Here is a 15702-nt window from a genome sequence, read left to right as displayed (position 1 = left end):
GTTCTGAAGGCAAAAGGGGGTCCAACCCGGTACTAGCAAGGTGTACCTAATAAAGTGGCCAGTGAGTGCATATGTTTACTATATATACACATTCAAGTACATTTATATTTACTTACGGGGCTTTTTTTCATTGTAGTATGCATAGATGAATATGTGTGTGTGTGTGTGTGAGTGTGTGTTTGTGTGTGTGTGTGAGTGTGTGTGTGTGTTTGTGTGTGTGTGTGTCTCACACATGTCCTGTTTCATGAGCGACTACAAATGCAGAGGAGAATCCATCTTCATGGTTGAGGGTGCAGCTCCGCACTGTGTGACACATACCTGTGACAGGAGCATAGCCTTCAGAGACAGAGAGGGAGAGACAGAGACAGAGAGGGGGGGAAGAGAGAGACAGAGAGAGGGAGAGACAGAGACAGAGAGAGGGGGAAGAGAGAGACAGAGAGAGGGAGAGACAGAGACAGAGAGAGGGGGAAGAGAGAGACTATGGCTTTCAACAACACTTTAATAAAAATTACAAAAGAGTTACAACACAAAGAGCAACATGGTCAGTAACACAAGACTGACAGAATGTAAATCATCTCAGGACACTCTCCAAGATCTCAGGACACTCTCCAAGATCTCAGGACACTCCCCAAGACCTCAGGACACCCCCCAAGACCTCAGGACACTCCCCAAGACCTCAGGACACTCCCCAAGACCTGCTCACCATCCACAACACAGCAAAGCACATCTTTACTACACCACACACTGCCAACACTTCCGACATCCTCCATCCATTTAAAGGAGCACAAATCTACTTTTAATGAGCTCTTAACATTTTTATAAACACAAAGACAGCAGCATCATCATCCTCATCATCATCCTCAGCTTCCTCCATCCTGTTTCTTCTGCTCAGGTACACGGCCATCTTTGCACTCTCCAGAATGACATTAAGAAGCTGCATGTGGCCTTGTTTTTCTGAGTTCCTATAGCCCAGAATGAACATGGGTTTGGAAAAGACCTCCCCAAACAACCCAAAACCTTTTCCAGTAATGTAAACAGTTGCAGCAGTCGACAACATTCCATGAAGCAATGAAAGACACTTTCACCATTGGAGCAAAATGGACACTCAGGGCTAACCTCAGAATTAATACAGAGACAAAAGCATTAACAGCCACGACACCATGTAAGACCGTCCACTGCTCCACCTTTGAGAGGAGCTTATAATCAGTGCAAAGCAGTGACACAGGCCTCCAGTTTGTAATGGACTGTGGGTCACCTTTCTTGGGCAGCAAGGGGAGAACCGCCCGCCTGCAGCTCAATGGCAGACGCCGTCTGGCGAGACTGTCACTTAGCACCGCCAGCAGATCCGCCCCGATCACTGACCGGAAAGATTTGTAAAAGCCAACAGGTAGACCATCAATACCAGGAGCTTTCCCACTCTACATTGCTCTGCCGGTCCACCTGAGGGAGATCGGTATAAAAACTCTGAGCCACTGCCTGCTCCTCTCTATACTCACAGCTAAACAGGTTACTGTAGAAACTGACAGCACACTTGCGAATCACAGTATGGTCAGTCAGCGCCTGCCCAGTGTCAGATCTTAGGCTGTGAATGAACTGCTTCTGTCCATTTTTACGCTCCAGGCCAAAGAAAAAGTGTGACGGGACATCCATCTGACCAAAGCGCCCTGAGCTGAAACACCCAGCAGGTTGGTCAAACGAGACTTTTTTGCTGCGAGTGCCTCAGTATGGTGTTGGTCCCCTGTGGCCTCAGCCAAGCCCTGGAGTTCCTCTACTTCAGACTCCAGAGCTTTCACTGAAGTCATTAAGGTTCGTGTGACATTCCGAGTGTAATGCTGACACAGTTGTCTTATTTGGACTTTTCCAATATCCCACCACAGTTGTACCGACAAGAAATCTGATATTGTACTCTGGTGGTTTCTCCAAAAACAGACAAAAGCGTCCTTGAAGTTTCTATCCTCCAGTAAGGCTGTGTTAGAATGCCAATAGGCACTATTGGGTTTTACACATTTTATAAAGACAGAAACCATTACTAGTGAGTGGTCAGAAAAACCAACAGGGCTGATGATACAACCTTTGAACACATTAAACTGATGTTTCAAGCAATAGAAACGATCAAGCCTGGCCATAGACATCAAGTTGTCCTTAACATGTGTCCAGGTGTATTGTCTCTGTTTGTCATGAAACCCTCTCCACACATCACACAGTTCATGAGCCTCAATAAGACGAATCAGACGACTGCGAGAGGCAGCATGAGGCTCTGCATGGTTCCTGTCCAACCTGCTGTCCTCAGTACAACTGAAATCTCCACCAATGAATAAATAGTCCTCACTGGTACAATTCTCAATACCCTCATTTAAAACATCCAGGAAGACTAACCTCTCCACTCCCACAACTGGAGCGTAAATATTAATAAACACCATCTTTACCTGTTCATACACTGCTGTTAATTTTAACCGGCGGCCTTTAATAACTTCCTCAGACTCGACAGACTGAGGAATAAAGTTCCTGGAGAAAATAATACCAACTCCACCACTGTTACTGGTTTTGTGACTTAAAAAGGTCTCACCAGTCCATTCTGTCCTCCAGTCAGCCTCATTATCAGTGGTACTGTGTGTCTCTTGTACAAAAAGCACATCTAACTTTTTAAGGGCATACAGCTTGAAAAGAGAGGGCTTTTTCCCATCACCCCTTGCTCCATTTAAATTTAAGCTTCCCATTCTTATGTCTGCCATAATACAGAAAAGAGGTTGCACAACAGAAACAAGTGGACAGAGAAAGAATAAATTGAAAAACTTATTCATCATTCATCACCTAACTGCTTTTTGACTTTTTGAACTATTTTTTTCAAACAAAAAGTTTCCTGTTCAGTGAAAGCTTCCTCCCCCAGACCACCAGGACTTCTCAGAAAAATCTTCACTGAATCAAGGAAGAGTTGCACATCAGGAAACACTTGGTCAACTTTTACATTTCTGGCCCCCTTAGTGTCCTGCAAGAACTTCCTAATACTCACTAGAGAGTCTCCAGTCTGTTTCTGAGTCCCCGTCTGCGAGACAGCCAGAGACTCCACATCACTGGCTTCATCACCTTCACTCTCATCCGACTGCAGACACCTACTCTGACGAGAAACCTTTGTCGCTATACTAGAAGGCGGAGACACCTCATCAGGTTTCCTCTTCTTATCCTTGACCTTAGAAAGGCCTTCCTTTACCAACATCACACATTCCTCCTCCAGAGAACATTCTGCTTCATTAGTTTCAGTCTGTGTGTCCATCACATCACAGGTAGTAGTATCTGTGGGACACTTTCCAACAACCTCTACAGCAGCACCCGAACCCACAGCCCCTGAATTTGCCGAACCCGGATCGTCAGCAACTGAACCAGCAGCCCCTGCTTTAGCCGAACTAGGAACAGCAGCACCCGAACCAGCAGCCAGAAACTCGGCTTCCCTCTGGTTTCCTCCCTGCTGCGTTTCTTCCTGCTTTGAGCTCGGTGCTGCAGTCCCAGTTTGCTCGGGCCCTGTGCTGCAGTCTCACCCTCATCTGGCTCAGCAGTTGATTTCTCTGGACAGGAACGTATGAGATGACCCTCCATTCCCCAGCCAAGACATTTCTTTGTCTCTGGTGATACAGACACATCGTAGTCAAAACCATCAACTCTGAACTTCAATAATAAATTTAACTCCTCAGTGTTGTTCCTCAGAACCATAAAGACTGCTGCCTTCTGAAGGGAACAACATGTTTTAAATGTGGAGGTTTGCAGCTCAGAGGAATCAATTTTATAGGGGACATTAATTTTCCATGTCTCGCCAGTTCTCTCCGCAACATTTCGCTGCTAATGAACGGAGGAACTTTGGACAAAATGACCTTGTTGGCCGGATTAACCAGCGGCACCACCTGAACAAAGGTGTCCTGGATTACCACACCTTGCTCCACAACCACGTTGACTTTATCAATACTGTCAAGAAACACGACTCCACTATTCATCCTAGATGCGGACTTAACACTGCCATAGCCAACGACTTCACTGACTGCTAAACCACAATCATCTACCGAGCAACTGACAGTAGGACAGAGTTTAACTCCATATCAGCATGTCAGCTACTCCAGCCCCACGCCTCCGACTCCGCATGACTCACAGCCAGGCCGGTTGAAACCGCTCCACTATCAAAACACATCACCACGACAGTAAATCTGTCAAAATACAAACCCCCCCAAAAAAACATGAAACAACGAAAGATAGAAAAGATAGAAAACGCCGAAATGCAGAGAGAGAGAGGGAGAGAGAGAGTGCGAGAGGGAGTGAGAGAGAGAGAGAGAGAGAGAGAGAGAGAGAGAGAGAGAGAGTGCGAGAGGGAGTGAGAGAGGGAGTGAGAGAGAGAGAGAGAGAGAGAGAGAGAGAGAGAGAGTGCGAGAGGGAGTGAGAGAGAGAGAGTGACCGAAAAACAATCAGAACCCAACTGACCACCAAATGTCACTAGAAGAACTAACAGACAAACTCCAAAGTCTCAAACCAAAAAAAGCCTGTGGCCCTGACTAGGGCTGTTGGAACGAATTTCTATATTCGAATATATTTGGAATATTAAAAACATTAATACTATTCGAATGCTAGAATTGCCATTCGAATGTGTATTTAAAAAAAAATGTGTTGGCTAACGTTAGCGAATCTCGCTCTTCTCGCCTGCCTACCCATGTGAAATGCTTTTGTGTTCGTGTCATGAACAACAAAATTTGAGTCTGAATCACAATATCATTAAACGTGTGCAATACCATTAACATCACTATCACAGAAATGGCGGAAAGAGGACACAACGGAGATCACCACTCCTGGACATTTGAGAAGCGAAATTTGTCTCCTCAGTCTCATTCTGCTATTGGCAACTCCTAACCACTTAGGACACCTCTCGAGGTTTCCTAAATATCTGGGGGAGTAGGAGTGTTTCTTAGCCTTGAGAAAGTTGATAAATAGGTTTTATTCAAACCTGGACTTGACCAGGGCTTTCTGAGGAAGCTTTCCAGAAGAAACTCCATAAAGACACAAAATTAATAAAAGAAGAAGACAAACTCTTCATTGCAGCCGACAAAACTTCTAATTTTTATAAAATAGAAACCGATCAATATGACAGTCTTCTACACAGCAACATCACCAAATCTTACAAGAAGGCTGTGAAGTCTGCTGAAAGAGACATCACCCTAAAGGACAAACAAACTGCATCGGATCTGAAATTAGACGACCGCATTGATGTCACCGCCCAGAAGCAAGCCTTTATTACCCTGAAAGACCACAAACCAAATTTTAAAAACAAACCAACATGTAGACTTACCAACCCCACCAAACCCGAAACAGGTAAGCTCAGCAAAAAAATTATTGAAAATATTAATCGGACAACTCTGAAGAGGGTTCCCTTAAACCAGTGGAAGAACACTGACCAAGCATTGGAATGGTTTAAGGACATAGATGACAAGAGCAGACATACGTTCATATGCTTCGATATTTGTGAGTTTTACCCCTCCATAACTAAAGAGCTACCAGATAAAACTATTGAATTTGCCTCAACATACACCAAAACATCCCACCAAGACAGAGACACAATAGCCCATGCTAAAGAGTCAATCTTATACCACAAAGGAATCCCACGGCAGAAACAAGGTCACAGCAAATTGGATGTGACCATGGGCAGCTTCGACGGGGCAGAGACCTGTGAGCTAGTGGACTTGTACTTGTTGTCCCAACTACAGGTCCTGGACATCAACGTGGGGCTATATAGAGACGACGGGCTGGAAGTCTGCAACAAACCGGCAAGAGAAGTCGAGAGAATAAAAAAGAGAATGTGCAGTATATTTGCAAACAATGGACTAAAAATTACAATTGAGGCTAACAAAAAACAGACTGACTTCCTCGACACCTCATAAGACCTTAGAAATGGTACATACAGGCCATACATGAAGCCCAACAATATACTGCAATACATCCATAGAGAAAGCAGCCATCCACCCTCCATCTGGAAAAATACCCCAGTGAGCATAAACTGTCATGTTTATCATCCAGCAAGGGCATCTTTAATGAAGCACCCCCCCCATACCAGGAAGCCTTACAAACACGTGGATATGATTTCAGACTTAAGTACAACCCACCACCAATTAGTGACAGCCAGCAACAAAAGAAGTGCAGCAGAAGGTGGAACATCAGCAGGTATAATCCTCCTACAGCGCCACCGTGTGGCCTCTACTATCGGAAAACTATTTCTCAAGCTCTTGGATGAGTGCTTTACCCCAGACCACCAACTGAGAAAGATATTCAACAAGAACACAGTCAAAATGAGCTACAGCTGCAGGCCAGATGTTCAGCAGGTTATTTCCTCCCACAACACAAGCATCATGGCCAAGACACACACCCCCTCACCACAACCAAACACCTCCAACTGCAACTGCCATGCTAAGGCATCGTGTCCTCTAGAAGGAAAATGCCAGACAGAGGGAGTCATCTACCAGGCAACAGTGACAAGAAAAGATAACCGCAATGTGGACACTTACGTGGGATTAACAGGGGGCCCATTTAAAATGAGGTTTAACGCCCATATGAGTAGCTTCAGAAATGAGCACGCGAAAAATGCAACGGCCTTAAGCCGCCACATTTGGTCATTGGTAGACAAGAGTATCAGTTATTCTGTCTCATGGAAAAAACCCTTACAAAGAGTAGTGCACATTCAGTTAGGGGTAAAAGATGTAACCTGCGCTTGGCAGAAAACTATTTTATTATTGCTGACCTGACATGTCCACCTTGAATAATAGAAATGAATTGGCCACCCGCTGTAGACACCGAAAAAAATATCTCCTTTGTAACTATAAGTAAAACATCTTTATTATCCCCCCCCCCCATTAGATGATACACATATGACATTTATTAGGTTTTTTACATATGCTTTTTTAAAAAATATGCTATTTTGAATATGGGTTTTTTAAATGTTTTTTTTAACTAGCTGTCCTCCCAACTGTGCCCCAACACCACCCCACTATATAATTCACATATGTTACCTTGTTATATTTCTAATGTAGGCCATTCCAACAGCGCCCTGGCCCCTAAATGCTTTTCAAAACAAACCCCAGTCCCATTGGTTGTCATGTTTTCTACCCCTCCATTGGTTGCTGTGCATCATAAGTACCTACCCCATTGGCTGTTATAATTTGAACGTTTCCCCATCTGACTGGTCGCTATTCAACCGACATTAGGGGCGTGATGCGGGGCAACGTAAACTGTATGATTCTTTGTGAAAAAAAACCCCATTAGCAGTTGATGAGTGAGAAACGCACGAAACAGGCCTGTACTGCTATGCATTAACATCTGTTTTCCTGTATCCGTGTTGATATTCCGCTCCTCATTAGTCGAGCGCTCAACACCATTGACGGTTTCGGGAAAAAAAATGCTATATATATATATATATATATATATATATATATATAATTCAGTGATTCAAGTAAATTCTTTTATTATTTTTCTCCGTATTTGTTGAGCACTTTTCCTACTGTTGAGTGATTCTTTTAACAACGTTGTATATATACAGTGCATCCGGAAAGTATTCACACTCCTTCACTTTCCCCACATGTTGTTATGTTACAGCCTTATTCCAAAATGGATTAAATTCATTTTTTTTCTCATCAATCTACACACAATACCCCATAATGACAAAGCGAAAAAGGTTTTGTAGAATTTTTTGCAAATTTATTAAAAATAAAAAACTGAAATATTGCATGTACATAAGTATTCACACCCTTTACTCAGTACTTGGTTGAGGCACCCTTGGCAGTGATTACAGCCTCAAGTCTTCTTGGGTATGAAGCTATAAGCTTGCCACACCTATATTTGGGGTATTTCTCCCATTCTTTGCAGATCCTCTCCAGCTCTGTAAGGTTAGATGGGGAGCGTCGCTGCACAGCTATTTTCAGGTCTTTCCAGAGATGTTCAATGGGGTTCAAGTCTGGGCTCTGGCTGGGCCACTCAAGGACATTCACAGACTTGTCCCGAAGCCACTCCTTCGTTGTCTTGGCTGTGTGCTTAGGGTCATTGTCGTGTTGAAAGGTAAACCTTCGCCCCAGTCTGAGGTCCTGAGCGCTCTGGAGCAGGTTTTCATCAAGGATCTCTCTGTACTTTGCTCCATTCATCTTTCCCTCGATCCTGACTAGTCTCCCAGTTCCTGCCGCTGAAGAACATCCCCACGGCATGATGCTGCCACCACCATGCTTCACTGTAGGGATGGTATTAGCAAGGTGATGAGAAATGCCTGGTTTCCTCCAGACGTGACGTTTGGCATTCAGGCCAAAGAGTTCAATCTTGGTTTCATCAGACCAGAGAATCTTATTTCTCATGGTCTGACAGTCTTTTAGGTACTTTCTGGCAAACTCCAAGCGGGCTGTCATGTGCCTTTTACTGAGCAGAGGCTTCCGTCTGGCCACTCTACCATAAAGGCCTGATTGGTGGAGTGCAGCAGAGATGGTTGTCCTTCTGGAAGGTTCTCCCATCTCCACAGAGGAACACTGGAGCTCTGTCAGAGTGACCATCGGGTTCTTGGTCACCTCCCTGACCAAGGCCCTTCTCCCCCGAAGGCTCAGTTTGGCTGGGCAGCCAGCTCTAGAAAGAGTCCTAGTGGATCCAAACTTCTTCCATTTATGAATGATGGAGACCACTGTGCTCTTCGGGACCTTCAAAGCTGTAGAAATTTTTGTACCCTTCCCCAGATCTGTGCCTCGATACAATCCTGTCTTGGAGGTTCACAGACAATTCCTTTAACTTCATGGCTTGGTTTCTGCTCTGACATGCACTGTCAACAGTGGGACCTTATATAGACAGGTGTGTGCCTTTCCAAATCATGTCCGATCCATTGAATTTACTACAGATGGACTCCAATCAAGATGCAGAAACATCTCAAGGATGATCAGTGGAAACAGGATGAATCTGAGCTCAATGTTGAGTGTCATAGCAAAGGGTGTGAATACTTATGTACATGCAATATTTCAGTTTTTTATTTTTAATAAATTTGCAAAAATTTCTACAAAACCTTTTTCACTTTGTCATTATGGGGTATTGTGTGTAGATTGATGAGAAAAAAAAAGCAATTTAATCCATTTTGGAATAAGGCTTTAACATAACAAAATGTGGCGAAAGTTAAGGGGTGTGAATACTTTACCAGATGCACTGTATATATATGTATAAATATGTGTATGTGTGTCTAATTCAACACCCCTGATGTGTTTATGCTGCAGCGGTGTTCACCCACGGGTAAGTACTGTTGTCATGAATCTATACCACATTTTTTACACTGGATCTGGTGCAACAATAAGGTTACTGTTCTCGAAAATCAAGTCCCGTATTTTAGGATGGCATTGGAACAGTGTTGGTGTAGCAGCGCAACATGGTTAGTCTGTTAGCATTGTAAGAAATGGCTCTGAAGTTAGCTGCTGCTGGCAGTACAGCTTTGAAGAAGATTTCCAACTTTTTAGCAGATGCAATAACCCATCATCATATCCTATGCAAGTTTGTATCACTTCATTTATCAACACAAAGCATATACAGAGCAGATTACTTCAGCAGGTTGACATCTGTCCTGATTAGCCTACTAGCAGCTTAATATTTCATGTTGTCATGATGCTAGCATGTCCACATGTTGCCAGTAGCTAAATGGTTGCTGTTAACATACGGCTAGTAGGTTATTACATTGTTATCATTAGTAGTTAGTTGCTTACATTTACATATTTAAAGGGAAAATTCACCAATTCTCAACCTCGTATTGGTCCATCTGCAACAGGGACAACACCTCGAAAACATCTGCAGCTGTACGTAACTATTTTTGCTAAGGCTAATCTGCGTTTCCAATAGTGGAAATGATGCCACACAACACTAGTGCAGAGGAGTTTATGGACAATTATAGGCTTACATGCAATGCATTCTGGTACATGTAGGCATTGTGGGAAAGACTGAGTGGGAGCAAATTGAGGACTTAATTGCTTTAATCCACTACATTACTCATCAGTACTGATTGAGCATACACAAAGCCACCGGGGAATTTCCCTTTAACAGATGCTTTTATCCAAAACAACAAGTGCAAGCTCCCTGCAATGCTTGACCAAACACGGTGTAGCACTGTGACTCAAATTGTGGACCGTAGAAACAGGACGCTAACGTAGTAGTCCAGGCCACAACCACCAGGTGTGGTTGTTGGCAGGTTAGCGGGCTTTAAGCTGTGTTAGCTGCGCTACCTTGCATCCCGCTGGGTCCAAACTCCTGCCTGGTGAGGAAGATGGCGTGGTCATGGTGCTCAGCATGACTCTGCTCTGCCCTCTGCTGGAGAAACGCCCAACCACAGACATTTTCCAAACTTTGTGACGGATTCCCCACCTCGATCAACTCCATAGACTGACAGAAAGACAGGCCAGACAGAAGGACAGACACAGAGACAGACAGAGAGAAACAGTGACACAGGGAGAGAGAATGTTTTATAACCAACTAAAGACGCATAAATTGCATTGAAATACAAACGGGCACTTTGTCATGCCCAAAAAGCACATTGAAATTAAAAATTGAAGACTGAGAGAGAAAAGAAGCGAGAGCAAGAGACAGACAGACAGACAGACAGACAAACAGATAGAGGGAGAGGGACAGAGAAAGAAAGGTCATGTCTAATTGATTCCTCTTGTTCATGTTCTTTGATATGTTGTGAAATACAGAAATAGAGATGAACCCCATTTATTTTATGATATTTTCTATCAATACATTAGCATTTTTATGTTTGCTTTTATTTTTCTATAAATATTTACACCTGAATTATCACTGGTACACTTTCTTAAGGTCTTCAGCAAGACTGTTAATGTTGTAGGGACTGGCGCTGCCCATGGACTACAATACCCATAACTTCCTGCTCGACCTTACAGGTGATCGTCACCCACTGCCTCATCTTTCACTGTAACATTATTGGATATAGCAGGACCGTGTCAGGTGAAGCACGTTTGCTCTAAAACGGCGGCGGAATTGAACTTCGCTCTCTTGCAGGACCGTTGAGTCGGAGGCATGACAGAAAAGTGAACGGGGGGGGGCAGTAAATACAAACACCTGTATTATGAATGTAAAAATCATGACTTGGGTTTGAGAATGAAGGTTGGGATTATGGAGGTATGGAGCAGCAGAAAGTGGCGTCCAAAAGAAAGAAAAAGAAAAATAGAAACAGTAGTGTAAGTAGCTGTGTGGGGTTTCTTTTCTTTCAGGGCCATCACCGCTTCCAGATCCTCCAGGTCGATCTGGATCCCTTCCCCTGACACCATCTGCCTGATGTACCGGATTTTCCTCTTAAAGAATTCACATTTTGTTGGACGGAATTTGATGCCGTGTTGTCTCATCCGGCAGAGCACTTGCTTGAGGTGGTCCACATGTTCATCAAAGGTTTTGGAGTAGCAAAGGACATCATCTAAATATAGCAAACACTCATCTCTAATGCCCTCTAACACTCCCTCTATACATCGCTGAAATGCAGTGGGTGCATTCATCAGTCCGAATGGTATTCGCACCCATTCATACAGCCCCCAGGGGGTTCTAAAGGCTGTTAGATGTCTGGATTCCGCACCCACAAAACTGATGGTATGCGCTACCCTGATCTAATATGGAGAACCACGAGTGCTGCTATCCAGCAGATCTTGAATCCGTGGCAAGGGATGACAATTGGGTATGGTCTTACGGTTCAGTTCACGAAAGTCTCCACACAGGCGCAGGCTGTGGTCTTTCTTACGCACGCAAACCACAGGGGAGAAATTAGTTGACACTGATTTTCTGACCCAGCCTCTATCCAGAAGATTTTGCATGTACTCCTTTACCTCCTTATATAGGGGTTTTGGAATGGAGTTGTAACATTTCTGAACAGGGTTGTCGTCCACTGTGTTGATTTTCAGCTAAGTCAGGAATATAGCCGATGTCCCCCTCCTCTCGAGCGAACACACTGGATTCTTCAAAGTGCATTTAGCGTACCACCTCCTGCTCACCCTTAGTAAGATGGTCTAAATCTACTGGTGGATGCCATTTGTCCTGAGAATGGTGTACTCTGTGAAATTCTTTGCTCCCATTTTTATGGTCAGCAGCAGCACTTACTTGGGTTGAGCACAAAAGAGTGTCACTAGTCTGATTGGTTAGTGTCTGGGGAGCTGGGAGAATACTCACAGATTTGAGGCCTACAATCTCTTCAATGAGGCCCAGAACTGTTTTTGGAGGTAGGAATATGTCGTGCTGTGTGGGATTCTGAATTGGGATTCTCACAGTTTTTGAGGCACCGGCTAGCACATCAATCCGAGCCGGAAACCGCTTCAACCAATCTGGTAAGCTGCCACGGCTGGCTCAAATAACATGGTCCCTCCTTCTGACAATGTTGTGAGGCGACATTTCACCTTGCAGATTTGGCCCCTTTGAACAATGAGCCCTCTCTTCCCAGCTTTCGCCGCAGGGCTTGCTGGTTCTTCTTGAAATTACATCTCTCTAGGAGCAGAGACAAGAGTTTCAATGGTGTGCCTCCGGACACTCATTGCCTCTGAAAATAAATCCAGGAGGGCAATGCAATTCGGCTGTTCATTGTTTTCCATGATGATCGCCTCGATCACATTAAAACCTAGCAGTGGGCTAGTCACACAGCTTCTACTCACTAGCATTGGCCCATGTATTGCTACTCTCCCATGTTTTTGACTTTTAATCTCCAAAAGGACCTCAATCCACCCATCAAATGGTACAATTGTCCCATTAGCAGCTGTGATTTCGAGCGGGAGGTCTGACAGTAGACTTTCTAGGGCTTGGATTTTGACAATTGGTAAGGCTTGTTCCCCCAAGACTTCCCCACCTACTAACCTGCGCTCCGCTATCCAGTAACATCTGAACTTTGACCCCATTTAGGTGACAGCTGAACATACATCTACCACCAATCAAATTGGCTACACGTTTCTGTTTTACTGTACTATTTCGTTTGCGTGACTAGGTAGTTGGTGATGTTTCATCTTTAATACACGAGTTTACAGTGACAGGGGACTCTTCACTCGCTAAGGTCACTGGTGGTCCCTCCCCTCCCCAGTGACCTCATTCAGTTTCCCGACGAGTTGTTTTTCAGGACACAACCAATGGCTCTGTGCCCTTCTTGTCCACATCGAAAACAGTGTTTGCAGGTATCATTTCTTTGTGCTACACACTGCTGGCACTTTCCTTTAATTTCTCGCTTGGCTGACTGTTTCGTGTGTGTTGGAGTGGCACGAGTGTTTTCTGGTGCTACACTCACTACAGGTGTTAGAGCTTTCTCTAAACTCTCGATCAAAGAGGAAACTTGTACTGTCAGCTCATGTATCGCAGTGCGATTAGCTTGGACTTCTGCCTGCATCTGAACAGCATTCTGTCTGTCCCTGTCCTGCTGCGCTGCGTCTGACCCAAACGGCTTTGTCTCTCTGTATCCTCACTAACTGACCGTGTTATCATCTCTAAGATGAAGTCATCAGCGACACTCGTGTTTGAGATGTGTGGTTTGATATCTCGTCTGATGTGTGAGCATTTCTCATTCATCCCCTGGTAAAGTGAATGGAGGAACACTCCCTGCATTAGTTGCTGTCATACTGGAATCCTGCACTTGGTTTAGAAGCAGACAGTACCCATTGTTTCAACCTCATTAGCCTGTATATAAACTGCTGTGGGCTTTCTTTGTTGTGCTGCTTTGCGTTGCTCAGTTCCTGGAACAATTCAGCACTGCTTTTATCTCTAAGGTGTGCCCTGAGAAAACGCTTCAGCTCAGCTACTGTCAGGTTATCTTTGGTAATGAGCATGTCTTTGAAGGTACCAGGCTTAATTATCTTGAGCACTGTTCTAATGACGTCAGCCTCTGTGAACCTTTCGGCTAGCCCTTCATCAATTTGTTTACAGAGATTGTTAAAACTCAAATCAGAATCTGAATCAGATATTTGTCCACCATGAATCTTATATTCTCTACGCGGCAGCAATGCTGCGACATCTGTCAATTTGACCAACCCTGTTACCTGATTGACAGCCACTGGTGTTGGTGCCGTCTTACTCACCAGTGGTGCTACTACCACTGGTTCAGTCTCTGACACCGAATCAGTGTCCTCTTCATCAGAGGCTTAAATGTATCCATCAGCTGTCTGAAGCGATTGCAGTTCATCAATGAGGTTGTGAAAGACAAGCAGGCGAGCCATCACTTGGTCCTTGAGACTCCTCAGTTGTTTACTTCTCCAAAAGTCAGCAATGAAGTCAAAGAGTTCCACGTCGGTCGATTACACGCCTGGCAAATCTTCTTCCACCTTGTCTTGGCATGACACCGCAAGCTTGTAGAGTATGTCGTGGTTGGGAGAGCTGGTCAGCTGATGAAGCTGTTGCTGGATGTCCCATCGCAATTCTCATAGAGCGGTCATCTCTGGATACCTGAAGTCTGTCACTTAATTCATTGGCTCAGGAAACAGGAAATCAGGATCCCGCAGTTCTTGGATGATTAGCACCGGTCCACCAGGAGGCGCTAATCCTGGACGAGCCCCCAAAATTGTTACCTCCCGAACCTGCCGGTCAGGGGGCAGCAAGTTCTCAATCCTGCCTGTGCTATGCTGTGTTAAAGAATAGAAGACGCACATACATGTTGAGCTGGTGTTAACGGCGGGAGGATGTATTCTTCATGGTATAGAACGACATACAGTACATTGTTGTCAAAACTGGTAAGTGAAAACAAAATAACAATAAACAGTGCTGTCCATCTTGTTTACTCAAAGACATGTTCATTGCTCAGTGTGAACCATAGCCCTAGATCAGTGGCGGCTGCTGACCAAAGTTTTTGGTGAAGAAACTAAAAATAATTTTTTTTTTAAAAAAAAGACGCAGCGGTAATCTCACTTTTTATCTGCTGAACGGTAGCAACAATGCTTCACTCAGATCATCTTGTATGGTATTAGACGTCCCAGAAAACACTGGATGTTTCAAATGGGCAGCCAGAACATCACCATAGCGGGGAAAACACTTCTACCGTCTCTGTGGCTAGGGGTCCAAGCCCCAGGGGCTGGAACCCTATCGCATCTGCTCAGATTTTTATTTTTGTTATTTTTTATTTTTCCGTTGGTAAAAGTGGTACTGCAGCCTACACCGTAACAGATTCTACAAAACCCTTTGGAGGGCTGCTACACAACTTCGCACTTACCCCAGATGCAAGAAATAACACATGTCGACCAGTTGGTGGCGCTATTTTGAAGGTCAACGCGTTTTGGCGTGTAACTCCCAAACCGTACATCGGACATTCAAAAACTTTACATGCCCAGATTCACTGAGCAGAAACACGTGGTATAGGCCACGCCCATTTCGGCTTGTAATTTTATTTTGCAAACTTGCGAAAATAGCCAAAACTACTTTTCGAACTCCTCCTACTACCCAGGGGGCAAACTGATTTTTGCACGGGTCGGATGCTGTAAAAGGTTGTTCTCCAGAAATCATATCTAGGACCTACATGGATCACAACCTGGGTGGACAACCCGGAAAACAAGTTGCAGGAAAGCTACAGGGAGCGTCCAAATTTGCCCACCGGGCCTATGAACATTAACCAATAGGGGTAGATAGGGTTAAAATTTTAACCAATAGATATCTGCATGAAAATCACAGTGTTGATTACTCACATTGAGACAGACAAAAAAATGTATTGGACGTTTTTTC

At 44.3% G+C, this 15702-nt stretch overlaps 1 protein-coding gene across 2 annotated transcripts in view; it reads right to left on the bottom strand.

Moving 5' to 3' along the window:
- Positions 1-15702, bottom strand: part of LOC130116828 (A disintegrin and metalloproteinase with thrombospondin motifs 2-like) — a 304782-nt gene that overhangs the window by 147242 nt on the left and 141838 nt on the right. For both annotated transcript variants that reach the window (XM_056284894.1, XM_056284895.1), the window contains exons 7-8: positions 10248-10404; positions 231-336 (exon numbers count right to left, since the gene is read on the bottom strand). In XM_056284894.1, coding sequence (XP_056140869.1) covers positions 231-336; positions 10248-10404 — 263 coding nt within the window. The remainder of the gene's footprint in view (positions 1-230; positions 337-10247; positions 10405-15702) is intronic.

Source organism: Lampris incognitus, chromosome 8 (genome assembly GCF_029633865.1).
Source record: "Lampris incognitus isolate fLamInc1 chromosome 8, fLamInc1.hap2, whole genome shotgun sequence".
Classification (NCBI taxonomy): domain Eukaryota; kingdom Metazoa; phylum Chordata; class Actinopteri; order Lampriformes; family Lampridae; genus Lampris; species Lampris incognitus.
Note: the sequence above shows the minus strand (reverse complement) of the source record. Positions and strands in the feature narration are given on the sequence as shown.